We start from the raw sequence: 27,617 nt of genomic DNA, 5'->3' as shown, positions 1-27,617 counted from the left end.
AGTAATTTATTCGCGATTGCAATGGCGGGCGCCCCACAAGCAGGAGAGAGCGCATCTACTAGTTCCAAAACACAGTTTATATACCTTTTGATGGCAGGACCCTCCCCTGTTTCCCCACTGAGTGGGTAATCCAGGTTCACAATCTATCTGATGCTTCACAAACAATGCATGGCCTTCAGTCGCCAGCCTGTTAAATTTCAAATTTCTTTTGACATTTTTACTGCTTGAAGTGGTAATGTTTCTTCACTTATCTGACTTGACTTGACACCATGATTTTCACCTAATTGTCCTAAGGAGTCTGATTGTCTGCATTTTACAAGGTCGCCTGCTAAACTTTTCTTATCACTGTAAGCATATCTCAGTACCACATTCCCTCCTTCTAAACAATGTAACTCTGCAAAAACAACATTTCTATTCCCACAATTCCCCCCTTTTCTTTTTTTTTTATAAACTGTTGATTTTTGCAAAAACTCTTTTTATTTATTTTTATTTATTTAAAGTGTAATTTGGTAAATATCTTCCTGTTCTTCACTTTCTTTGCTCTCCATTTCCTCTAATATCATTTTATCTGAGTAGGGTGGTGGATCTATGGTCATTTGTTTCAATAATGTGGTTTCAGTTAACCGCTGGACAAGTCCCCTTACACAGGGGATAACGCAACAGCCAATAGCTGTCAAAACTCCTGCTACTGTAATCAAGGATGTAAATATGGACATTACCATCCCTTTCCATTTACCAAACCAAGATTTCAACCATCCTGTGATGGAAGTGTCTGCTCCCGAATTTTCTGCTAATTCATTGGCAACGGTGGTAAGCCCTTGCAATACTCTTGTTACTGTGCCATCCAGGGCAGTATTGTTAGGGATAAAAGTACAACAACGGTTGCCCAGCATCACGCATACATCACCCTTCTCCACGAGCATCATATCTAATGCTATCCTGTTTTCCCAAGCCATTTTGCTGATGGCATCTAGTTGTTCAGCGATTCCTCTCATCGCATCCTTGGTATAATTGATGAATCTCTGCTGATTATAATAGAAATAATTAATCCAATCCACATTTTTATTGATTGTTACCCACCAGAACAGTAACTCAAACCCTGCAGCAATTTAATTTCTGGCTTTATATTCATCCCGAACTCCTCTAGGTACCCCAACAGAATCTATGTATACTCTATCATCAAATGATATTCCTAAGCCTCCTTTACTTCTTCTGGGTATTTGTGATGTTTCTCTTTCAAATGCCAGGGTGAAGGGTATAGCTGATTGAACAAGTGCACAAGTGCCTTCCCAATTAGATGGTAGGGTGGACCATAAGATCTTCCCTCCACCGTACCACCAGAGATCTGCCCTGGGGATCTCTAGTCTTGAGCAGTTTCCCATCAAGTGCTTGGTAGCACAAGGCAAATTCTCCCAGATGCCAGGTAGCACTCACACCCTGCCGTGAGAGGCAAGCAGTATGGTTACCTATAGCTGTAGAGAATGCAGGGGGAACTGTGATATTGTTATCATGCAAGAAACAGCAAAGAGAGACTTACAGGCCTCATTTCCCCAGGCAGTCTTTTCTTGGTACAATGCAATCATACATCGCATCCCTTGGGAGTCTTTGGTCCACCCCCATGGGAAGGGCACTATCTGGGCAATCGGTCATCCCGAGGCACAAGCATAGCAGTAGCTACGGTTGAGACTCTGGACAGTATATTTGACCCATTCTATCCAGGCATTCACGTCCCCATACCCTGTTTGAATCTCAAATGTTTGAACTGCCACATTTCAGAGGGCCTCCTGTTTACTCTCCTGTTTTCTCCTTGAGTTTCTCCCTTTCTCTGATGGCAATAGAGGATTGTTTCCATACAGCTATTCTCAATCTGGCTGTTGTGTCTCTCCCAGTTATTTGTTCTTTCTGTTCAATTGTCATTGGGCATTTAAATCTCCACAAGCTAACACCTCACAAGCATCAAACGTGACGGCTTGTGGTACATAACCCTCTGTCACAGTCACCCATATTTTGATGGGGTATCCCGTTTTTGCTATTATCTGGTCATGCCTTTTCCAAGTTACCAATTGACCAAGGCCTTCTCTGAGGCCTAGAATCACTAAAAACAAAATTAATAATCAATTTTCCCCTGTCATTATTTTTAAACCTTAGGTTTCCAAATAATTATCGATACAAAAATAAGATGTACACTACTACTATAACAACCCCCCCCCTTGGGAGCACTGCAGTTCGCTATAGGTCTGTCCTTTCTCTCAATCAGAAGTCACACTCGTTAGTTACCTGTGAAAATAAAAGGTTAGTTTACAATTGTAAGCTCTTATCCTGCTCAGAGTCCACTATGAGATTTTTCTCTTCAATTTCAACTTCCAACAAGTCTTTTGTAGGAACAGCTTCCCAGGTACTAGCGTCGACAGATGCTCGAGTATAGTGAGTCCAACCTTTTTCCGCAGTTCTTACGGCTGTTTCAGTGGTCAGTAATTGTCCTTCCCATTCAGGCCGGAGTTGACTCTTTCCAGGTCCGAATCAGGACCCAGTTTCCTGGATGATGGTGGTGAATGGGGAATTCCAAAGGTGGGGTTTGAGCCAACAACCCACAGGTCCTGAGAGATGACAAAGAAGAAGACAACCCCAGAATACAGTTCTTAAGGAAACTCTCTTATTTTGAATTGTGGTGTCTCATCCCTTCTGCCCAGATAGGGCAATCTGAACAGCATCTCATATGGTGAAATTCCTATATCCTTTCTTGGTGCTGTTTAAACCTGTAGGAGTAAGCATTTTACCCAAGGAAGTTGGGTTTCTAACACTAGTTTAGTTAATTGCTTCTTTAATGTCTGATTCATTCGCTCCACCTTCCCAGAAGAGGAGGGGTGCCAGGGGCTGTGAAAATCCCACTCAATCTCTAAGGCCTGCTTTAACCCTTGCAGTAAAGCTTACACCCATCTAGTCACGTGGTCAATTAGGACAAACAAGTAACTCAGTAAAGTTTACCTGTATACTTTGGAAAGGTCAAACCCCTGGCTCCCGTCCCCCTCTAGATGGGTTACAGAACACCTTTTTATTTACCTTTTGACATATGGTACATCCTCTACATATGTGCTTCCCTAAAGTGTATATTCCTACACAGACATACTTTCTTAGCACAACATCACACATTGCTTGCACCTCCTAATGACTCTTCTGATGTAAAACAGTTAATATTTGCCTCATTATCACTTTATTCAGCACTTCTCTCCCATCAGGGAGTATCGATTTTCCTTCAGACTTCATGGCTCCTGATTCCTTAAAAAAAATCTTTCTTTTAAAACTTTTTAGTTCTTTCTTAATTTTCAACAATTCCCTGAATCCTCTCTGCATTTATTCTGTTTTCCTTCAGACATTAGATGCCTTAAATACCTGACTTCTCTTTCTCCATATTGTAATTTATTTATTTATTTATTTATTAATACTCCCAAGCCCTGCTTTCCCAGAAAGTTGAATAGCTTGTTAGTAGCTTCCTTCACAACTCTTTTCTCCTGTCCTGACAATAGAAAACGATCCACATATTTGTTAACATTAATACCTCCTTGGGAGGTTGTAATTGCTCCAAAATCTCTTTTTTTTTTTTTTCTTTTTTTTTTTTTTTTTTTTAGATCTTACCCAAATAGATAGGTGTCCCTGTAAACCCCTGAGGTAAAACTGTCCACCTATATTGTTGCTTCCGCCCCCATTTCAGGGTCTTTCCAGTCAGAGGTGAATATACATGTATGTTTGCTCTCAGGGCCAGAGAGCACTCCATTAATAACACTGTTATTCCAGTCTAACAATTTACCATTTGAATGCCCAATTTAATCATCAAATCCCTTCCCAACAAATTAGTCCTTGCCTTGGGTACATACAATAATTACCCAGTGATCATTTTATCCCCTAGTCTCAGCTTGGTATCCCCCCCAAAGTGGCACTGTTATCCCAGCCCCTTCTACCCCCATCACTTTTTAGGGTTTCATTAGTTAATTTAATCCCTGATACTTTTCAGGTCAGTAATGACCTAGCTGTTCCCCAGTGTATTGGGTTTGATGGCAAGGTTCGGGGGCTGTGAGTAGGGGGTTGGGAAACTGCAGTGGCAGCCCCCGTGAGAAAAACCCAGAAGCCTCCCCGTGGCAGATAAGGGACAATTTCATCTGGCCCCAAAGGGGCCCACTGCTGCCCAGAGCCAAGCCATGAGCAATACAGTCCGTGCCTCTGTGAGAGCACATCCACGAAAACAAACAAAGAAACAAACAAAAACCTGCTGCTCAACAGCAGTTGGGAGAGTGAGAAACCCCCCCGCAGACACCAAAGTCAGTGCAGAAGGAGGGGGAGGAGGCGCTCCAGGCGCTGGAGCCGAAGCCCCCCTGCGGCCGCTGGAGAGGCCCCTGGTGGAGCAGGCTGTTCCCCCTTCCTGTCCCCCTCCCCGATGCTTGGGAAACTGACCAAACACCACAGCAAATATGCAAATATACCAAAACTTCTAGACTGTTACTTAGATAATGCCTACATCTCCTTTCCCTGCTCATTCAACTTCAAACAGCTCTGTTAAATACTACATGTCACACCTTTAACACCTTCAGCAACCCTTTTAACACTTCCTTTATCTTTTTCCAGCCTGTACTTTTCTAATACCAGCACCAAAGGCTCAGGGTCCAACTTAATTCCATACCTTTTCCCTCCAAGATACTGAAACAACATATCAATATAGCATATTTCATCCCATTTTCCTTCTTTCCTCCTTCTCCCACTCCAGATATTCCTATTCAAAGTGGCCAGCCTGGCCACACTTAAAACATCTTACGAAAGCCTGTCCCTGCCAGGATTCGGGTCACAACACAGGCAGCCTTCTTTGCCTGCCATTCCTTCATCTCTCTTCCTCTCCTTTCCATCCTGGCCCTGACTCCCCCTGAAGATTTTCTTCATCTTTCTCCAACCCTCTGCCTCACTACCCGCTGCACTGTCAATACCATTAGTTTCGCTCTCTGCTTTTCCTTCTCATCTCCCCTCCGGACACACACCTCCAGGGTCTCCCGCAGGAGGGTCCCCCAGTGACTGTTCACTACATCCCCCCACCTTCTGAAGCATTTTCTGCATATTTTGCCAGGCTTTAATCACACAATGAACTTTCAAGAGCCCTTGGGATACTGGGTCCTCAGGTCTCATCCCCAAGTACTTTCTCATTCTGACACTAAGTCTCTCATATGATTTCTGTGTTGCACACTATTATTATTCCAGCCAGGATTGGCAAGTGGGTATTTCTGCCCTGCCGGTATTACCCCTGGTCCTGGAGGATGAGCTCTTTCCCATTCTTGGATAGCAGCTTTCCTCCTGATCATTCCCATTTCTTTCCCTGTAAACAACATACTTATAGACATAATTCCCTCCCCCAAGAGTATAAATCAGGTCATAGGAACTGGTCTAATTGTTCAACTAGGCTGTTGGGGTCCTCGAATAAAGACTTCCTCTTCTTCTTAAAAGTCCTAACCTCTCTGCTGGTAAGGAGGAGGGGGTAGTTCACCTAAGAGGATACACAGTTAGTGTTAGTACTGTTAGTATCAGGGAAGGCAAAATTCTCAACATATCTTCTACCTTGTTCTAATTCTTGCCAGAGCCTAGAGTACAATCCTTCTTTAGGGACAGTGTTAATACAGTGTTAATTCCAGTCCCTGTCTCCATTCCTGGAGTGACTGCTGCTGCCACCAGTTCAATATTAAGATTATAGGGAGCATAACTTGGCTCCTTCTCTGAAAAAGGAATCTTATTGTTTACACATACATTTAAAGCCTGAATTTTCATCAGACCCGTATTTTGGCCAAAATACTGCTGTTTCCTTAATTGTTTCTTTTGTCCAGACTGATACACAATATTTAACCCTTTTTTTTTTTTTTTTTTTTAATTATTTTTCTTTACAATCCCTCTAATTTTGGGATTATGTTTCCAATTTCTTATCATTCTTCAGGAAGAACTATTAGTAGGCACTCCCCCAGGGATATCCCTGTCCCCTGGAACTCATATTTTCCCATTTTTCCTAACCCTCGCCAGTATGTGCTACAGAAATTTCCCTTCTGCAGTGTACCACACACCAACGTACTGAAAGATGGGCGTGTACCGCCAAGCACTTCCCCGTGCCAGCGTTACCGCACACCTGAGTTTACCAGATTCCCTGGTGTACTTCCAAGCACTTCCCCGTGCAAGGATTACCGCACACCAGATTCCCCTGGTGTAGTGCCAGCACTTCCCCGTGCAAGGGCTTACCATACACCAGATCACCCGACCCCCAAGGCAATACTTAATATTTCTTACCTTGGTCTGTGCACAGAGTTACCGGATCGATTCTTAAAAAAAAAAAAAAACGGAGTGCCTACCTTCTTCCTTTCCCCACTACTTCATGGATCCTGCCTCTTTAACCAGTCTCGGGCCCTCTGTCAGCTTTCCGCAGAACCGCCACCGTCGATGCACAGGACCGCTGAAATCAGCGGGGCATGCCTTCCTGCTGCTGCGGCGGTGGGGCTCCCCAGTAGGTAACTGGATCCCGGACGAGCCCCCAAAATTGTGAGAAACACTCCGTAGCCAATAACTTAGGCTCAGGCGAGGATCTCAGTGAAGTAGTAATTTATTCGCGATTGCAATGGCGGGCGCCCCACAAGCAGGAGAGAGCACATCTACTAGTTCCAAAACACAGTTTATATACCTTTTGATGGCAGGACCCTCCCCTGTTTCCCCACTGAGTGGGTAATCCAGATTCACAATCTATCTGATGCTTCACAAACAATGCATGGCCTTCAGTCGCCGGCCTGTTAAATTTCAAATTTCTTTTGACACTTTTACTGCTTGAAGTGGTAATGTTTCTTCACTTATCTGACTTGACACCATGATTTTCGCCTAATTGTCCTAAGGAGTCTGATTGTCTGCATTTTACAAGGTCGCCTGCTAAACTTTCTTATCACTGTAAGCGTATCTCAGTACCACATTCCCTCCTTCTAAACAATGTAACTCTGCAAAAACAACATTTCAATTCCCACACAAGAGAAGGGCAAGGTTGGAACTGGCAAAGAAAAGTCACTTCTGTCTAACAAGCCCACAGAAGTGTGAAACACAGTTTCAATTTTCAGTGCCTTTTGCATGCTGCTGCTCTGCACCAGGGATTCCCTCTTTCCCTTATGCCAGGGGTCAGAGCAGGAGGAGAGTGCTCCTCCACTACAGGAGCTATATTTGCTTCTATTTAAACCATTTGGTTTACAGTGTTTCTGCTCTTTTTTTTTTTTTTTTTTTTTTTTTAAAGCCAGCCATTGTTGCGCAGCAATTTCAGTAGATGAAATCGCAGCATTGCTTTAAGGATGAGAGGTGTGCTTGAACTTGCTGATCTCTCTTCCCTCCTTTTTAAATATACCTTGCTGTCTGTATTAAGAAGGAACATGTGAAGCACTGAGGTCTTCTAAATTCATGCTGCTGTTTGTATGGTGCTGCAAATTGTCTGCTGTGGCTGGCCCACTCTAACGTTTTCATCCTTAGCGAGAGTAAGTTCTGCGAGTCAGGTCCTGCCTACTGGACTACTGATACCACAGCACAGACCCCTGTGGAAAATCACCATGTATCCTGCCTGCGTATTCACATGCAGGTTTCTGATTTTTAAAGTTACTCTTTATCCATGCAAAAGCCTTCCTTGCATGATAAATATCAGATGTTGCTTAAAGCCAGAAGTGTAACTGTCCACATAGATAAAGCCATGTGCAGAACCCCATTTTAGAAAGGTCGGTTGTTTGCTGCAAACTGGTTGCCCTTGTGCAAGATGTGCATCTATACATGGAGGTGCAAGCATAAAACACTTGTTTAGCTGCATATTTACAAGTCTCTCTCTAGATGCGCTTGCAGACTTCTTCCATTTGTCTAGAAGTCAAGATTGACATGATATGACTACAGTTAAGACAAGTTGTGCATTTCATTTGTTGTTGTTTTGAGTCTTTAAGATGAGTGAAACTGTATGAAACAGTTAAATTTGTTCTCAGATTTCCCCCCCCCCCCCCCTCTTTAATGCAGAAAAACTTCACTGGCCTAAGCAAGAGCTTTCTAAGAAATCAATCCTGAGTCCAGAACATAAGGTGAACATTAATAATGAAAACAGCCTCCAGCACCTGTCTCCTGGAGTCCTTAAGGACACTTTCACAACAGGAACCAGCAGCTACAATGTCCTTCTTCAGAGCAAAGAAGAGAAGAAACACTACACTCAGAAGCAGTCCTCTGCTCACCACAAGAAACACAGAAAAGCCACGAAGTGCTCTACCACCTCACGGAGCAGCGAGCACCGCAAAATCCAAGTGCCCACTGCCAGTGCTGGGTGGTGCTGCACAAACAGGCAGCCCTCCATCTTCATCACCAGCCCGGGGTCTAACAGCATGAAGTTTGCAAACACTGTTTCAGTTTCAGGGAACAGCATAGGACTGCCACCTAGACCCAGAAGTAGAGCCAAGAGGCATTTCAATCAGTCAAAGCCAAAGCAATCCCAGTCACCAAAAAGCTGTGGAAAAGAGGGAGATGTCTCTGGCCAAAAACTCTGTCTACTAACTGCAATCAAGCCTTCCAATGTGGAGAAAGAGAAAATGAAATTTTTCAAGTCAGATTTCACATACAATCCTCAATTTGAATATGCAAACCCTGCTTTGCCAAACGTGTTAGCTAAACATAGCCAAGCATCTGACAGATTTCTTAAGCAGGTACAGTTACTTTTTTTTTCCTCATTTTATACTCTTAACTATTTCTTCCGCACTTGCAAAATGTCATTTGGCTTTATAGCAGGTGAAAGTTGTTCATCCTCATTTTCCTCACATGCTGTTTGAAAAATGCATCAACAGTAAAACTCAGAGTCTTTTTTGACTGAAAAATGAAAGTCTGCCTAACTGTTAAAGGATTTGATAGAATAAAGGCACAGTTTCTCATAATGGGGTTTACGTGAAACACAGTTTAAGGCAAGAAAGATTTTTAAACAGTGAAGCAGATGTAGCACAGAAAAAAAAGCAAACAACAACACACAACAAAGCATAAAGAAGCTTTAATAAATAGAGAAAAAGATTGTGTAGAAGTCCTCTTGGTTACACAGGTGGGGGGCAGTTACTTGATATTGTTAGCAACATTAATCATAGATAACAGCAAATCAACAATAATTTGTCAAACTGGATTTAATGCGAACTATCCCTTTTAAAATGAAGTAGCCTTAAAATGATTTTATGCATGATGGATGATTTTATGGAGCAAGCCTGTCACTGATTCATCCTTCTTAAAAAAAAAAATAAATTTAAAAACCACCACATCCTCATTATGAATATTCATTATCAAAAAGGGTGAGTGATTCCCCAACATTATTTTATTTATTTTACTATCAAGTTTTATCAAGAGAAGCATTTCTTAAATGTTTCAGCTCCAAGAAGTACTGAACAATATCCTGCACGTCATATACTTGAAGAAGCAATTTTAACACAGCTGTAAGCCCAGCAGGTGGCACTCTCTCTTTTTCATTTACAGCTAGCTTTAGAAATTTTCATCTTCATACACATTTGAATTTAATTTCATGCAAATTTACTATCCAGAAAAAGCAGCATGAATCAAGATTTTAATCAGCAAATATTGTACAAGCACTCACTTCTTCTCATTGCTAATGTTTTTCCATGCATGCTTTCATCATCTGAAGAAATACACAGGTATCTCATAGAAAGCGTTAAGATTCAGAAAAGATGACTTGAAAGAAAATAAAGAATACTGCATCAGATTTTGGTCTGCAATAAGATCACAACTGCATATAGTCATCCTTTTCCCTTAACATTTTGTTTTGTGTTAGGTTTTTGGCTTTCACTGGAGGCTGTAGTTATTTTAGGAAGCTTTGCTTTTTGCAAACAAAAATGAAATTATTCCTAACCTATCTACAAAAGGTGCTTACAGAAACTGAATGCTTGCTCTTCTATGACTAATACCTGTGCAAAAACAGCTTTTCTCTGACAGAACTCTCCAATTTCATAGTGGGGTTCTGGGATCCTTTAGTTAAATAGTATCAAAACCTGACATATTGTAATTTTAAAGGATTTTTAATCATTTCCAAAGTATTTTTACCCACAGCTGTGCCTGGTAAGACACTAGAATAGTTTGTTTTCCTATCTTCCTCTCTGCTTCTGTGCATATCTGTGGAATCGATTAACATAGCATTGCAGCAACATTTCTGGAAAATGAATCACACCCTACCCTGCCTTGAAGAAAACAAAACAAACAAACAAAAAAAGGCGGCAAAGAACAACATGGATTTGCAAACCATTAACAGTTCTCTAAAAGGAAAAGCATGGGGCTGCTCAAAGGCCTAACTTCCCCAGGCCAAATCAGGTCAAATCAAAGAAAATTTTCAACCTTGGGCACAGTACACCCCTTTTATCAATTGTCTTTTCAAAGTCATGCAGTAAACATTTTTGAATTGTATTAATACATTTGAAAATAGTAATTCTAGTGTCTTTACTTCCATACTTTGCTCTATTTCTTTGTTTCTCCCCCTAACTCACCACGTTTTCTTCACAATAAGTTTCTTTCATGAATCACACAAAATGTGCTCTTAGAGAACCTGAGAATAATAAAAAGTAATATGTAGACTTGCAGCTTTTCACTTTGATTGACACCTCTAGAGTTTCAGAAATGGTTCTTTTATTGTTGTATGTCAAGGTCAGCGCAGCAGCTGTGCATTGTAGGTTTTTTTTAATTATTATTTGCTTTTCTTTTGGCTCAAACTTCTTGTCCTCTGTTGTTGTTATTAACACAAAATATTTTTGATTTTTGCACACATTCTATAGGTAGAAATGTGTATTTAGAAGTAATTTTCCCCAGTGTTTGCAGAGCAATTGACTTTACAGTTGGAGATTGCTAAACTAAAATTAGCACAGAAGATGCAACATCAAGTAATCTGCTTGTGAACACCTGCATTTCTTGAACTTTACATGAAGGCAGGAAAGCTGTTAATATATACACATTTAAAGTAAATCATTTTGTTGAAGGAGTAATCCATCCCGTAAAAGAGTTGCACATCCTTTTCCCTTGCGCTTATAAGAAAATAGCAATTTTGAATTAATAAATAAATCAATTGTGCCACATTCTGTTTGTATTACATGCACACATAAGTTATTAGTAGAGGTAGCCTACAATTAGGTGGAGCTGGAAGGGCAAGTGACAAGACACTGAACACAGCAACCCCTCTCAGCATTCAGCTCATGTCACAGACAAAGCGTGTTGAAGTCTCAAGAATGTGTATATATTGGCTATAAGGAGCACTCAGTTGTAAGGCATGTCATTTTCTGCTGCTAACCAAACCCGCTCCAAAACTAAGATTTGTAGATAAAGCATATTAATGTGCAGTGCAAAGGTGATGGGGCCATCCAAGTGTCACAGTTCTCAGGGAACTACACGGGCTTCCCTCTTGCACTAGGGCAGCACTTCTGGTGCTACTACAGTAGGAACATAGGTTTGTTTCAGTACGCAACCTCATACAAAAAACACATGAATATTAACTTTTAATTCTGTACAAAGTACTTGAAAAGTTTTTCATTAAGGATATATCTGCCAGATCCAGGTTAACTAAAACATACTCTTCATCACACAAAGAGCAAGCATGCAGAAGAGCCAAGGCAAACGCTGAACAACCCCCCAACCACTACAGCCTAAATATGCTATCCTCAAAAAGTTGCACTTACCTCTCTCCCTCCTTTCCAGTTGCACCCAAAGAGGAGGTGCAGCCACCAGTTTATGGCTGTTGATCAGCCTAACAAGTTCCATCTGGTACCACTTACCCAAGCATGCAGCCAGAAGGTTTTTCCCCTTGCTTACACACAAATAAGCAGCGCAGGGAAGAAAGCAATGGTGCCTGCAAGCCTTGTCTATCTCACAAATCTCATCTGAGACTGCAAGCCTTTTGTAGCAGAGCTGCTTCTGAAGTTGGGGAGAGCTGGTTCTCTATCACTAAGCCCATTTTCTAATTTGGTTGCCCTGAACAGAGCTGGAGCAACTCTGCTGTGAAGACAGTAGCTCTCAAGTAACTAAGTTGTATTACTGCACATGGATGACTTGGGATTCAGAGAGCTACTTGGCTGTAAACAATTAAAAAAGCCAACACCACCAAAACCTAGACCTGATAATTACACACAGCCTTGCCTTGCTCTCATTAGCGCTTCTGTATCATTACCTTCATATTCGTATGCAGAGTTTGCTGTGCAAGGGGACTTGTAAATGCTGCTTCTTTTAGCACTCTTTGGTAGTGATAAGAGGGTTTCAAACAGACATTTTTGGTAATAATGAAAAGAACAGGGATTATTGCTCCTAACCAGTGACCTGGTACAACCAAGTAGTCCTTTTGCTCTGTTCTTTTCCCTGTTGCTTGAGAATTTACTTTGGCCCTAGGAACTGTAGCAAGATCAGCACCTTGCTTTCTGCTGACCCAGAGGCTGGAAAAGAAGCTCATTGTTGGATGCTGGAACAGGCAACAGTTTGCATCCTGTTCTGGGTTTTCCTAGCAAGTTTTTGCAACACCTGACAACTCAGACAGCTGCAGAATCCCAACAGTGGGGCTCCAGGTTGTTTTTAGGATGCTAAAAATCCCAAACCTTTTCCCCTCGGGTAACGCCATCACCTGAGGTGGTTGTGGCGAGCATCAAAATCAACAGTATCTGAAGTGGGAGAAGACAGAGTAGGTCTGTGCTTTTTCAGGGGAATATTTCTCTGAAAGCCTGCTACTGACACTATGCTGTTGATTCACGCGTCTCACAGATTTTTTCTGAAAGAAAAACCTTAAGCAGCTTGGGGAGAGTTTAGGAGAGTGCCTGAAGGCAGGCACTAGAAGCAAGAGCATGGGTCTCCTGGCTGCCAAACTCCTGCCACCTGCCTTGGTATTTGGGTTTCAGTACCAGGGAGTTTCCTGTTACAGAGGGCCGAGCAGAAGGTTAATGTATGTACAGTGTTTGTTTTCTCACTGCTGTGATGAGGTAGCTTTAAAAAATACCTGTGTGCCAACTAAGGAGAGTCCCCTGGGATAACACTGCCAAACCAACCCACGCAAAGCTGCATCTCATAGTAGTACTTTGTCCTTATAAACAGTGGCAAGACAGAGAATGGGTTAATAAAGCCTACATGCCCTTCTCAGACACTTGTTTTTAAGAGTTTTCATGTTCAGAAGAAACTGCCACCTTGCTCTTAAATGGTTTTGGCAGTCTTCTGCTTCCTTAGACATGCTGTTCTCCATCCCTCCTCTACTCTGATCAGCTCCAGATTTGTCCTGCTCTTTTCAAGAAGTGTGTAAACTATATCACGGGCTGCATCAGAAGAAGTGTGGCCAGCAGATGGAGGGAGGTGGGTGTCCTCCTCTACTCCCTTCTCATGAGACTCCACCTGGAGTGCTGTGTTCACCTCTGGAGCTATCAGTGTAAGAAGGACATGGACTTGTTAGAGCAGGTCCAGAAGAGAGACACAAGGATCATCAGAGAGCTGGAGCAACTCTGCTGTGAAGACAGGCTGAGGGAGCTGGGGTTGTTCAGCCGCGAGAAGAGAAGGCTCCAGGAAGATCTTATAGCAGCCTTCCAATACCTAAAGGGGGCCTACAGAAATGGTGGGGAGTGACACTTTATATAGGGAGTGTAGTGACACGACAATGAGTAACTGTTTTAAACTGTAAGAGGGTTGATTTAGATTAGATATTAGGAAGAAACTCTTCACTCAGAGGGTGGTGATGCACTGGCATGGGTTGCCCAGAGGAGCTGTGGATGCCCCATCCCTGGAAGTGTTCACGGCCAAGTTTGATGGGGCTTTGGGCAACCTGGTCTAATGGGAGGTGTCTCTGCCCATGGCAGGGGGTTGGAACTAGATGAGCTTTAAGGTCTCTTCCAACCCAAACCATTCTATGATTCTGTGGTTCTTTGATTTCTCTTCTTCAAACCTAGCTCTCATCTTTTGCTGCCTTTCTCGGCCTCCTTCAGTCTGTGCATCTCACTCATCTTTTTCCTGTTTGTTTCTTCTCCATCCAAGGCTTTGGCATCACATTATAGAAAAAGCTTAATTCACACAGTTTGATACAAAACTGACCTGGACCTCACACATGTGGTTTGCTTAGAGGCAGGCCAAACTCTGTTCCTGTGGCATCTGTGTGAGGACTGAGAGCAGTCCTGACTGGGAGAGGACGTGTGATGATCAGCCTTTCTCTGCGGAGTATTTGGTGGGATCTAAGCCAAGATTCTTCTCCCCCACTAGCAATGGTGCTGGTGTTCCTGCTTCTCTGTAGTAACATATATATATATATATATATATATATATATATATAATGTTAAGAAGACCTGTTCAGTCCGTCATGCAATTTAAGTGGAGGACAGGAGTCATGATTTCCAAACCATTTGTCAACTCACTCCATGATTTTATAATCAGGCACTATTCAAAAACATCTAGAATTTAGCTGTTACTCTCAAATATTTCAATTTCTACATTGCTCACAGTCAGCAGTCAGTGAAACTGTGAGGCTACATACATACTCATGAATAAAACAATCCTGGTCCAGTTCTCTGGCCCAGAGGGCAAATGGCAAGGCATGGCTCGTGCTCTCATGGCTAAGCACTCCTCATCCAAACCGGAGTGGCCTCCTTCCCACTTGTGTTGGGAACACAGGAGCTGTGGGACCCTTCAGTCAAGGCCAGGCGTTACCTGAGGTGGCTGGTTCAGCCAGGGCAGGGTCATGCCTGCAGGCCTACCAGCAGTTAAGCTCAATGCATAGATCCATTCCAGCACCTGAGCCATTATTTCTGGCTGTGTTTGATTTCCTAGGAGAAACGCATAGTGTTGGATATTTTCTAAAAGGTGCCCTAAGATCCCTGAAAACAGAAATGACCAAATTGTGGCTGCTTTGGAAAACGGCATTCGTCCTTGCATCCGTTCCTGCACTGAACAACTTTCAGATAATTTAAAGCCAGACTTTTCCACCCACAGGATTTACTGCATTTTAAATCACGTTATTGAAAACTTTTAAAGGGAAGTGCCGCTTTATACAAGCATACAAAATACATTTGAATGCAGAAAGACCTGTCTCAGCTGCTTGGGGAATTGCGGTTCCCTGCCTTTGGCCTTGGGGAGAGCTTCAGCTCAGGTTTGGACTGTAACTCAGCCTGAAGCAGCCCCCTTACATCTTGCTTCTTTATCTGGCTATCATCTTTATAAAAGTGTTATTAATCACAGCAACATATTACTGTTACAGCTCTGAAGCTGACATAGTTGTGACAGGATACCTCAGCCATCTCGTAGCAAACGGGTTTCCACACAGCTCTGTAGGAGATGGCTCGACCACACAGGCCAAAGTCCATGGCCCTATTGCCGAGCAGCATAAGAGAAGTTCTTCCTGGTGACAGAATTAGTCTTTTAACAACCAGTAGGTAATTTCAGCTAACAGAACCACCTAGTAACTTTCATTCAAAACTTCACTTCCAGCATCTCAATGGACTTGAAGAAGACCTTACCAGAATCCATGGCTGAGAGACAGGGTTGGCTGTGAATAGAGATGGAAAAAAGAAGAGGTTTGGGAGACAAAATACAGTGCTGCTGGGCAGCAAGACTCTTTAGGAATGGAAATTACAGGTGCACATGTGAAGGGGTTTGAGCATCAAAGAATTTAAGTGTGTTTAATCTAATGAGCTTCACTGAAATTTAATCTCAGCAAGTATTGAAGACAAATTTTGTGCCAGAAGATTAATTCAGAGATAACGTCTTTCACAGTGAGCAAATGAAGGTAATTAGTTATTCAGGGAAACCAGGTACACCGAAAAACCTAGCAGTTAATATCTTAGGGGTCTGGCACCTTACAAAGGAAACTGAAGAACTGCAGAACCATGAGTTACTCAGGTGGCCAGCTGAGAATAAACTTCCTGGGACAGCGGTCAGACATTTTTGGTTTGCTTCTTTAACCATGGGTTTTGTTGGAAAATACCTCAGCTTTTGCAGAGATACTGAAACCCTTTTTAAAAACAAACAAACAAACAAACAAACAAAAACAACAAACAAACACTAAGATTTTCAGAAGAAGTTAACAACAGGTATGTAATAATTCAGTTTAAAAAGGAAAAAAAAATTGGAAAACATACAAGCTATTAAGAACTAGATTTTCCTTGATTTTGTTCTCTACATTTAGGCCATCATCCTAGACTTTGCTAGAAGCAATTTTCCTTAGTCCTCAGAAATATTATGCCTTCCATTATGGATTCATGTATTCCTCCTTTTAATACTTAAGTTGGACGCTGATCTTGCTTCATTTGTCTGAGGTCATTTTTAGATGATGTGTGATGTTATGACTTGACTATTCACAAGCAAATGAATTACTTACTGACATGCAGTAATCTCTCTAAACTTTATTTATGTGTTAGGCCCTGCCACAACTATGCATGCATACAAGACCTAATGTATGGGGAGGTTACTGGGAACTGAAATACCATTTGCATCACAAGTCTTCAGTACAGATGTGTAGTTCTCCATACTCATATTTCCATGTGATTAATTAACAGAAGTAACAGTAAAAATAATGGCACCGAGCCTATTTGAATTGTCAACAGTAGTGGGGAGGTAGAACGATGCAGGTGAGGGTGCATCCTCTATTTCGATACATTCTTGAAAAATGCCATTTGTTGTTGAGTTGCAGAAGGATGCTGAAGTTTTCATTGCATAGTAGTGTCATAACAGGGAGAGGCAAAACCAAAGTGAATGGGGTGGCTCAAGCATTACAAGGGCATGGTATTCTGCTCTTTATGGTACCTCTGGTCAGACATTCAGGCACCTGATCTTATAAAGAAAACTTTACAAAGAAAAGATAACATGTTCCTCATTGGTGCCTTTCTTCATGACATCCAGTTCTTAGCCTAACTTCAGCAAGTGCAGGGGCCAGCTGCCAAGATGGGCTGGATCCTGAGAACAAGCCCAACGCCACAAGGCTGAGTGGCGGCACACAGTTCCTCCTGGTGGGACGTCATCTCAGGGGTGCTGGGTTAGGACATTACAATCCCGAATTTGCTCAGGGTGGGTCTAGTGCATGACTGCAGTATGTTCCTAACAAGCCTGAACTTCTGCTGGAGTTCGCAGGGTGGTTAGGGAGTAGCAGCCGCGGGAGGCAGCGAGGGGAGATAGGGTTCATCTAACAACACCAAGTGGCTTTATTGTGAGCTTCTTTGTGCTGTAGTCATGCTCTGGCTATACTCTGCCTTTCTGGACCAGTTGTGTTAGTGCTGCATCATGGTGCTGCTATGCTGTCCCTGAAGAACTAGCGGGATAGCTGTTGGAATATCCACAGGTGATGTTTGCAGCAGGTTTCTGCTTGTACCTCATTTTCAGATTCAGTATTAATCTTTCCTAGCCCATGCATTTTGCTCCCATGGCTGAGAAGGGTTCTGTCAGTAAAAACTGGCTTGGGAGACCCAGGTGTTCTTTATTCTTCTAAACAACAACAACAAAAAAGAACTGACCAGAAGGCCCTTCAAATTTAATATCAAGTATGAGAGGCAGACAAAGAAATATTAAATTAAGTGCAGTATTTCTTTGGCATTCAGGTAACTTATCCTTCATCAAAGAGATACAGGACCATAAGAACACATCATAACTACTAGCACTTACAGCTTTACTCAGGAAAATTACTGAAGGTTGCTTAGATTCAACTTGAAAAATATTAGAATGGGATTCTTAATAGCAGTGAGAGATACAAAATGAATGGCTGTTTTGTGGACAATAAGCTAATCAAACAATGCCAGAATTGCATAGCTGGAAACAACAAGAGTGTTATCAGCTCGGTGCATGGATATAACTGTACAAGGTAAAGAGAGATTCAGTCTGCAGGATCTCTACCATCATTATTAGCAGTATTTTCTTAGCAAGAACATTCATTCTTTAAGGTAATATCAGTCGCATATATATATTTTTTCCCACTGATATCCCTGGCAGCTTCTGCTATCACATCTATTAAAAAAATCAGTTTCCTGTAGCTGAGCTACTGCTGGGTAAGAAGTTATTCTAGACTGCATTTTCCTTGAAGAGTGTGAAATGACATATTGGAAAGTAGATTATTGGGGATGAGCATTTCACACCCCAGCAGTAACATCTTCAACATGCAAAGTTCACACCACATAATAGGCATCATGCTCTGCTGACTACCCACAAGGGACTTCTTCCAGCAGCAATACATAAGAGAGCTCAAGTTGCCATCACTTTATTTGCCTAATGAAACTTTCCTTCTTCATTTTTTGGGGTTATAGAGAGATAGTATGGTTTAAAGGAAAGTTCTGTGGATAAAGTTTCTGTTCTTTCTCATCCTTTCTGAAACACAGAAATCCATGGTACAAAGGATTTCATCGTAGAGACATTTTTGGTAGAAATATTACTGTTTAAATTATAGCTATACATCTATTTAATCATGCTTCAACAATTGTAAATCAGAAAATACGAAGAGTTGTAGCAAGATGACAGTAATAGTTGATATCTTTAAAATACTTTGGAAAGTCATAAAAAGAAACATGCTGCCAACTTAACCTGTAAATGTCCTTGTGAGCTATTACATCTGGTTTACTAGGCAGTTGTGCAACTTTGCCCAAATGAAAGATAAAATGGGTATTATTTCACAAAAGTGATAATCATTGGTGTCATGCTGATGCATGTGGATCGAACATAAGTTAATCAGAACTTTTTTTCAGTACTTTGGCATTAATATATGTCTGAAAATGAAGTAAATTGATTACAGTGTGTCAGCCTACATTCAGTGACTACGGTTTGATTTTGACTCCCAGCAAGTTAAAAATAAATGGAAGAGAATAAGAAAAGAGAGACAAAAAAAAAAAAAAGAAAAAAAAAAAGAGTGGATATGCCAGTCTGACATTGGGTTCTTACTGCCTGCATATTTGCTACGCTTTTGTATTTTATAGGCCATTAATATTATGGAGCGGACACTGCAGAAGTACGGAAGCTATGAAAAATTTGAACAAGCCACTGGAGGCAGCTTGCTGACCAAAAGCCGCATCTGGAATCACGTCAGGAAATACATGGTGAAGGAGGGCTGTCTTGGTGAGGTAAGTCATATGCCAGATCAGGAAAGAAGCCTTTATTTAGATCTTTCTTTATTTCAATGAAACTGTCTGCTCATGGCTGGGACAGGCGTACACTTCATTGGGTTAAAAACTGGCTGGGTGCCCAGGCCCAAAGAGCCATGGTGAATGGAGTTAAATCCAGTTGGAGGCCAGTCACTAGTGGCATCCCTGAGGGCTCAGCACTGGGGCCAGTTCACTTCAATATCTTTATCGATGATCTGGATGAGGGGATTGAGTGCAGTAAGTTTGCAGATGACACCAACATGGTGTCTTAAGTTGATCTGCCCGAGGATAGGAAGGCTTGACAGAGGGACCTGGGATATTCATGGGTAGTCAGCTGAATATGAGCCAGCAGTGTGCTCAGGTGGCCAAGAAGGCCAACAGCATCCTGGCTTGCATAAGAAGCAGTGTGGCCGGCAGGGCTAGGAAAGTGATTGTCCCCCTGTACTCGGCTCTGGTGAGGCCGCACCTCAAGTACTGTGTTCAGCTTTGGGCTCCTCGCTACAAGAAGGACATCAAAGGCCCTGAAACATGTCCAGAGAAGGGCTATGAAGCTGGTGAAGGGTCTAGAAAACAAGTTTTATGAGGATCAGCTGAGGGAGCTAGGGTTGTTTAGTCTGGAGAAAGGAGGCTCAGGAGAGACCTTGTCATGCTCTGCAATTACCTTAAAGGAGGCTGCAGTGAGGTGGAAATTGGTCTGTTCTCCCAAGCACTGAGCAATAAGAAGGGGGGAAATGGCCTCAAGTTGTGCCAGGGGAGGTTCAGGTTGGATACTGGGAGAAATTTCTTCACTGAAAGGGCTGTGAAATACTGGAACAGGCTGCCCAGGGAAGTAGTTGAGTCACCATCCCTGGAGGTCTTCAGAAAACATGTAGATGTAACACTTATTAACATGATTTAATGGTGGACTTGGTAGTGCTAGGGGTCAAAGGTTGGACCAGATGATCTTAGCAGCTTTTTCCAACCAAAATGCTTCTCTGATTCTGTGATCTTAGAAATTACACATGGAAGGACTTGAGAGACTGGCTGGGAAGCCTTTCCTCCATAATTGCAATACTCCTTACATCATAGTTTTCTCATGGCTTTGCCCAGTCCCAATTTTTGAACAATTCAGATGATGCATAGTCCTTCATATGGCTACTTGAATACTTCATGTATTCAAGTAGCCATATGAAGTATGGCTACTTGAATACATGAATACTTCAGCCATCTCTGTGAGCCCGTTTCCTGATTCATATGTGCTTATTCTTAAATTAACCTCTTTTGGGAGTACCCAAGAGCGACACCCTTCCTTCCCTTTTTTTTTTTCAGCTACTTGGAGAGTAGCACATTCCCATTTATTTGACAGTTCTATCCATTCTCTTGTATAAAATTATTACACCAAAGGTAAGAGAATTAAGAAAAGGCCAAGAAAAATAATCAGCAGCCCAAGAGACTGATTTATAGGAGTTTGCACAAATGAAAGTGACATCAGTGAATAAAAATGTCCAGAAGAGGTTTAGTTGGTTTAAGTGCTGTTTTTTCCTGACTTCAACCTTCTAATATTTTATAGTCCTGTGCAAACAAACTTATTTCCTCTACTTAGGATTTTAGACAATGTCTGACTGAGTTACATTGAATTACTTGGAAGAGTCAGACAAAACTGAGTGTAGGAAAAGAGAATTATTCCAAATGAAAACATCAGCTGACACAGTCCAAGACTTAGATGATATCATTAGCAGTGAATGAGACTGGAATAGGAGATAGACAAAATAGACAAGAATCAGTTTATAAAACTAAATTTAATTACTAAATGTAATAATACTAGGAGAAACTGCTAAAATCATTGCACCTTTTTGGGAGACTGTAATTTGACACTGATACCAGACTTTACCTATGTTTTTAAGCGTGAGGTTACCAAGCTATAGTTTGGAGAAAGCGGAAAAAAATACACAATTGAGATCTTCGCTGTGCTTTTATATCCCTTAGCGTTCATGTTTGTTTTGGTTTGTCTTCATGGAAGCAGAATGCTGCACCTTCCTGAAACATCCTACATCCTTCTTAATGAAACTTTTTGAAAAAGTACAGTTAAATATGTCTATTTAGTATTGCCTGAAATACTACAGAAGTACTCTCTTCATTTGAAGAAGCATTAATAAAGTTAAGTGGTACCAGTACTTTAAATCTAAATGCCTTTTATCCCTGGGTCCTTTTTTGTTAACTTTGATAGCAAAAAACAATCTCTCCTTTAGGTACTCTTTTGAGGAGTACTGCAGGGACTATCTTTAGGTAATACTTAAAGAAGGAAAAATGCTTAATCTTCAAAGAGAGTTTCCCATCTCCCTTCCAGTCACTTGTTTAAAAATTCTTTTTAAAACTCAAACACCAAAACATATCAGTATGCACCGATTTCCTTCTCTGTAGGTATTTTTTTATTACTAATTTTCCAAGAGAAAACAGGAAAATTAGAATTACATTCCTGTATAAAACAAAACAGTATCAGCATTTTAATAAATATTTAAATTCTGCATCATGTACTGGGAGACAAAACACACAGTGCTCCCCCCCCTCCTCCATGTGATTTCAGAATTGCAACTAAGAAGGTTCCAGACAGCTAAGTTCAAAATAGTACCACGATAAGTAGACACTGTTCAAAAAATGTAATTTCTCTAGTTTACTTTGCAGCTGGTTGCCCCCCAAAACTAGTCAGTGTTACCGTATTTAATTTTGCAGTCTCATATCTGCCTGTGTTGAATCCCACCGAAGCTTGAGGGATTTATCAGAAGCATAGGTGACTACAACATGTCAGCAGAGTCAGGTATGTCCCTCGTAGGTTAGTTGCTGTCAGCAAGAACCATGAAGGGCAAGGGGGCCAAAACAAAAACAAAATATTGGAAAGGTCAAAGGGAAGTATAAAGCAGTAATGGGAATGAGAGGAGAACTCTGATACCTGGACTCTCTCATCCTCAGATTGTGGTCCATCTCACGGAGGACCTGCTTTCTCGAGCATCAATGACAGTGGTGAATGGCCGCCCCACTCTCACTATCAATATCTCCACTGCGAGAGAGCACTGGCTGGAAGGGATGCTGAGACACGAAATCGGTACGAGCATGACATCAGTTCTTCAGACAAAGGGGAGTACTTGCATGCATTTGTACTTATTCTGCAGTAATCAGCCAAGCAGTGTATATACACAGAAGAAGGGAACATTCCTGTCTAAAGAGCCCACGCTGTAGGTGTGCTAAAGGGAAGGAGAAACTTATTTATCACTGCACTACACAGTAGGAGGAAGATTATCCATTTGGGGGTCCCTAGGGTTCATGTATATTAATATTTTAGGTCAGGTCAGGAGAGAGCTTTTAAAGCGAGTCTACCGACTAGCCCCGCTCACTGCACTGAGGTTCACATCCCAAAGAAATCTTGGAGCAGACAAAGTGAATCCTTTCAGATGATGCTAACCTGGCTGTGCTCCAGGACATACCTACTGTGCTGCCACTGCTTGGGGATGTTTTGTTTGCGACACTGACCTAGCGCTAGTCTGGATTTAAAAAACTGAAACACAAATAGTCTGACTGTTCAACCTCAGCACTAGCCATTTCACTTCACAAATTTGCTTCTGTTATGTTGCATTGCTTGCAAATGTAGGCATGCTTTCGGCATGAAGAATTTACCCAGAGACCCCTAAATCCGTGCAGGATTGCATTTTTTTTTGTATTGCACAAGGCTGGCCCAGCCCTGTAGAAAATTTCTGCAAACTGTTCTGCTTAATTGCATCAAAACTACATAAATGTGGCTAGTGTCTGGATTTCAGCTAAAGAATAAGCCCTGTGTTTGCCCTGAAGCAGCTTTACTCACAAGGTAAGGGGACAGCAGCTTCTTCCAAGGCTGCAGCTGGGCTCTTTAGTCAGCTTCAAGAGGCAATGTTTCTGCCCACTGAACCCTTCCCTCCTTTGATTCTCCTTCCTTCTGTTCACCACAAAACCTAGTCTATGCTAGAGGCAACCAGCATGCAAGACAGTTTTGAAAATTTCTTTTTGTGGATTTGGGAACATAAATCTTGCTGACATTTGTGTTCATTCGGCATTTTGTGGGAGTTTCACTTTGCAGTCAGCAGGCGAATAATTGCACGTGTATCTAGCTCTGACAAAATTCTCTCTTGTAGATTAGGCTAAAGTTTGCCAATTTTTCCCCAAGCCCAGTTCAGAGTCCTGAAATTGGCATCTCCTTCAATATTTTATCAACGTTTCTTTAATCATTTGCTATTACTGTTCTAAGTCCCATATCCCTTTGTTTTTAGGAACTCATTATTTTCGAGGGTTTAACAACAACAGCCAGCCTTGGTGCAACTGGAACGGACGAAGGAAACATGGGTTGAAACCAATTAACCCTACAGAAGAAGGGCTAGCGAGCATTCACAGCGTCCTCTTCCGCAAAGACCCTTTGCTTTGGAGGGCTGCCCTGCTCTACTACACAGTCTATCAGGCTAGTCAAATGTCCTTCAGCCAGCTTTTCCAGGACGTGGGGAAGTTTGTCAAGGACCCCAATACCAGGTGGGATTACTGTGTACGAGCCAAGAGGGGGTGGACTGACACATCACAGCCAGGTGGGTTCCCTGTTTCTCTTATCTAGTTTTGTGCTTCAGGGAGTTTTCAGAATGTGCATAGAGCTCCTTCAACACAGTAAAACGTTTACAAAAGGGAGAAATGGGACTCTGATGTTCCTGAAATGAAGCAACAGGATTTCTGCTGTTGAAAACAAGACTGGAAATGCGCATTTTCAAGACATTCAAACTGAATCGGTAACCGATTTTTTGCTGAAAGTAAAGCAGAAGAAGCTCATTCAGTTTGACTTCCTTTCCTGTTTATTACAAGAATTATCGATCCAGATGTTCTCAGAGACTATCTTCTGTTTGATCTCTTTCTCTGGCTGGTGGGTTTAGCCTTCTAGTTAGTTTTTGGGAAGGTTTTCAAACTCTGGGATAAAAATGTAGTTTAAAAAAATAAAATTATTCTATTTACAGTAGTTTCTGAGAATATGCCTTAAACAAGCCCTTACAGATTGCAATTTATATCGTTTCCTTTTAGGCTGTTTCAATAAAGATCAGGTGTACTTAGATGGCATCCTCCGAATCCTGAGATATAGGGAGTCCATTGATTTCCACCTTCTGACAGCCCTTGGAAAGGTGAGTGGACTCTTCTTTACCTAAAGGATATGGTTTTATCATCTGAGTAAGCCTGCTTGCAAAGAGTTATGAGTCACTGTGCTCTGTTTTACTTTGATAGAAATCTCTGTTCCATACAACACCTGGAACACACACTGCAAGTTAAAAATATTTTGAGGTCCTAAGAATTCGTACCAGCTTTTCCTCATTCCTCAGTTATCAGATTAAGATTTTATGGTCGTACTTCTCAGACTTTCCTTTCCTCCTTTTATAGAGTACTACCTGACCTGCAGTACAATGGACTGCCTTGAGCAAGCAGGACAGGTACTAGATAAGGTGGTGGTCCTAGTAAGAATCTGAATTCACGGATTGATGTTAAGGCATCTTGTTACATCACAAAGGGAGAGGCAATACTGTGATTTTCATCTCAAATTCCTCTCACCGTTTTTTTTTTTTTTTGTTTGTTTGTTTCCAGAAATCATGGTCTGTCTTTTCCAGAATATGTTATTTCTAAATTCACAGGTCATATTTTCTGTCCGTTGTCATTGCTTGTTTGTTCCCAAAATGATAAACAAAACCATACTAACAGCATAAACTTTGTCAGAGTTCCTGAACCAACTCCTTGGATTGCTAAGTTTCCCCAGTTCCTAAAGCAGGGTTCATAGTCATATAAAACAGGATTCAAGTTAATATTACTCTTGCATTTAGAGCTGGTATACCAACATTTTTGCCTGCTTGGCATTCACTGGGTGATAAAGGGGCATAGCATATTATGATAGAGGCTTTTGGTCCACATTTAAGAAGCATTGCCTGTAGTGCCAGAAACATCCCTACTGGTGAACAGAACTACTTAAGTCACCGAACCAAGTTAGAAACCTCTACAAGAAATTGTGCTCTGTCAGATAAGTCTTTGCAGCTTTTTTCTCTGAAACTTCCTTTTTCCTTTAAGGCTGCTTAACTCCAAGCAGTTTCTACCTGCTAATTTGTACTGAACACATACCCTTCCTGCGCTGCTTTATCCCTTGCTCTCTTCGGAGGGACTGCAGTATTGTCAACCCACTCCAAAAGTGTATCATCATTGCTCATATAATTGAAGATTCAATTGTAATCCACACAGAAGGCACCTATATTAAGGGTCTACAAGCAATTTAATTCTAGCAGTATGATGATTTACAAATGCTTGACTTTACAACCTCAAAAATCAAGGGAACTTAAAGGCTACTCTGATTGATTGCAGAAATGTGCAGTAAAAACAAAATGGAAATGCATCTGTAAGAGCACTGCCTGCTCTCAGAATCACAGAGTGGTTGAAGTCAGCAGAGACCTCTCAAGATCATCTAGTCCAACCAGGGTCAGCTGTCTTGCAGGGCTTTGAATATCTCCATTGATGGATATTCCACAGTTTGCCTTTGTCAGTGTTTTACCACCCTCACAGTTAAAAAAAAAAAAAAAAAAAAAAAAAGTGTTTTGTGTACAGATGAAATTTTGTGCCTTTTAATTTGTGCCCTCTTGCCCTGTGAGCAGTGAGCACTGCAAGAGAAGAGTCTGGTTCCCTCTTTGTTCCTTCCCATCAGGTACTTATAAACATTGGTACGATGCCCCCGAGCCTTTTCTTCCCCAGGCAGAACAGTCCCAGCTCTCTCAGCCTTTCCTCCTATGGCAGATGTTCAGTTCTCTCAGTCATCTCACTCCAGTATCTCCACATACTTCAGGAAAATAAAGTTGTGTTTTCCAGGAACGTGGACATGTTACAAAGAGCCTATGTAAGCCTGTTATAGCCTCTTTTGTTGTTGTTGTTGTTGTGTTTGTTTTTTTTTTAATCTAATACGATATTTTTAATTATATGCGGTTAGGAAGACTACCCGTTGCCACAGTAGGATGAGATTATGTTTTTAATCTCCTCAGAACGTCATTTTTTTGTGGGTTTTAGCAATTACAGCAATCCCAATCAAACCATACCTTGAATCGCAGATACTTGTTTCTTGGTTGCAGCTAAAGTAGAAACCCCTAAATATAATTATGAGGTAAAAAAGGTCTTCTTTTTTTTTTTTTTTTCTTCTGAGGGAAAGAGTTGGAATTTAAAAACTGGACAGGAGAGAAGGTTCATATGTAATCTAATTTGGTTCTGCACCTCTGAGAGTAGATGGTATGATCTTGTATGGCTCCCCTGTATCTACTTCTAAATACAGTAATCGAGGTGTAATGCCCCACCATCTTCAAACAGCAGAATCAGTGACGTGAGTAAGCCTGGACATACGTACAGGTTCTTTTTTAAAAAAAAAAAAAAATCAGGATGCACCTCGTTATTGCAGCTAGAAAAGCCTACATGTCTGCTCAGAGGCAAATTCATTCTCTTTGCAGACTTTGTTCCCGTTATCACCAGTGAGACATGCACCCCACGTCTGACCGCCGCTATGGAGTGGGTTTAGCAATCTGATTTAGACTCTCCTATCCTTCCAGAGAGCTCTTCAATGTCTCTTACACACTGGTGGAAGATCTGTGCTTACTTTAACCTTTTCTGAAGAGGAACCACCACCCGCTAAGAGGGCAGGCTGTTTCCAGGGAGCCCTGACAGTGCAGTGCTCGGTTCCATAGAAAAAAACATGGGTTAAAAAGGTTCAAAGGTGCAGGCTCCACTCTCAAGCCACCTGGCACAACCCTGCTGTGAGGAAATAGGATGTGCCAGTTAGTAACCAGGGCCAGGCTTGTGTTTTTGCCAGCACATATGCTCCTGTCTGTAGGGTGCCTCAGCACACGCAGCTTGTAGACAAGCAACAACCACACAAATTTCATCACACTGGATATTTGCCCAAGGAGACTGGTTCTGTGTTTGCAGGACAGCCTGAGCAGCATTGCACAGCCAAAGCATTCGTACTTTTCTGGACTATCACGTGCAGCAGCTTGAGCTATTGTGAGCGCAAAGACTTGAAGTCCTAGTGTTGCGAGGACATTTGTTGTCGACGGAAGGAAGACACAGACGCTCAATATGAGTGATCAGTGAACTTCGATTTATTGGATAGCTCAGTTGTCTTGTATCTAATTCAATATAATTAGCTCATACATATTGCAAAAGCTAAGCTCATGATTGGTTAGTGCATTTCTCTATTTTATCAGCTAGTTTCTCACTCCCATCAACCGAAATAACACAGTTAGTACTTTCCCAAACCTCCAACGGATATCGTGTCCTTGTGCCTGATTAGCTCCCAGACGTTACGTACTTTCTCAGACTCATATGAGCTGCGTTCGATACTTTCTTAGCTCGCGACCTCCTAGTTGCTCAACATTCACATGACCTACTTCACTTAACCATTCCTCCACATCCTAGCTTGTAGAATCATAAGACTATGGTAAAAAATCTCAGCTTCCGTTA

The 27,617-nt window shown here is 41.7% G+C and overlaps 1 protein-coding gene across 2 annotated transcripts in view; it reads left to right on the top strand.

The window, feature by feature from the left end:
* The window catches only part of KIAA0895 (KIAA0895 ortholog), a 36,201-nt gene that overhangs the window by 4,871 nt on the left and 3,713 nt on the right, over positions 1–27,617 (top strand). The window contains exons 2-6 of one of the 2 annotated variants that reach the window (XM_032181421.1): positions 8,041–8,714; positions 18,945–19,088; positions 22,056–22,188; positions 23,384–23,689; positions 24,171–24,268. In XM_032181421.1, coding sequence (XP_032037312.1) covers positions 8,041–8,714; positions 18,945–19,088; positions 22,056–22,188; positions 23,384–23,689; positions 24,171–24,268 — 1,355 coding nt within the window. The remainder of the gene's footprint in view (positions 1–8,040; positions 8,715–18,944; positions 19,089–22,055; positions 22,189–23,383; positions 23,690–24,170; positions 24,269–27,617) is intronic. The other variant, XM_032181422.1, reaches the window with a different exon arrangement.

This window comes from Aythya fuligula, chromosome 2, assembly GCF_009819795.1.
Source record: "Aythya fuligula isolate bAytFul2 chromosome 2, bAytFul2.pri, whole genome shotgun sequence".
Lineage (NCBI taxonomy): Eukaryota > Metazoa > Chordata > Aves > Anseriformes > Anatidae > Aythya > Aythya fuligula.
The sequence above is the reverse complement of the archived record's forward strand: the minus strand, read 5'-3'. Positions and strand labels throughout refer to the sequence as shown.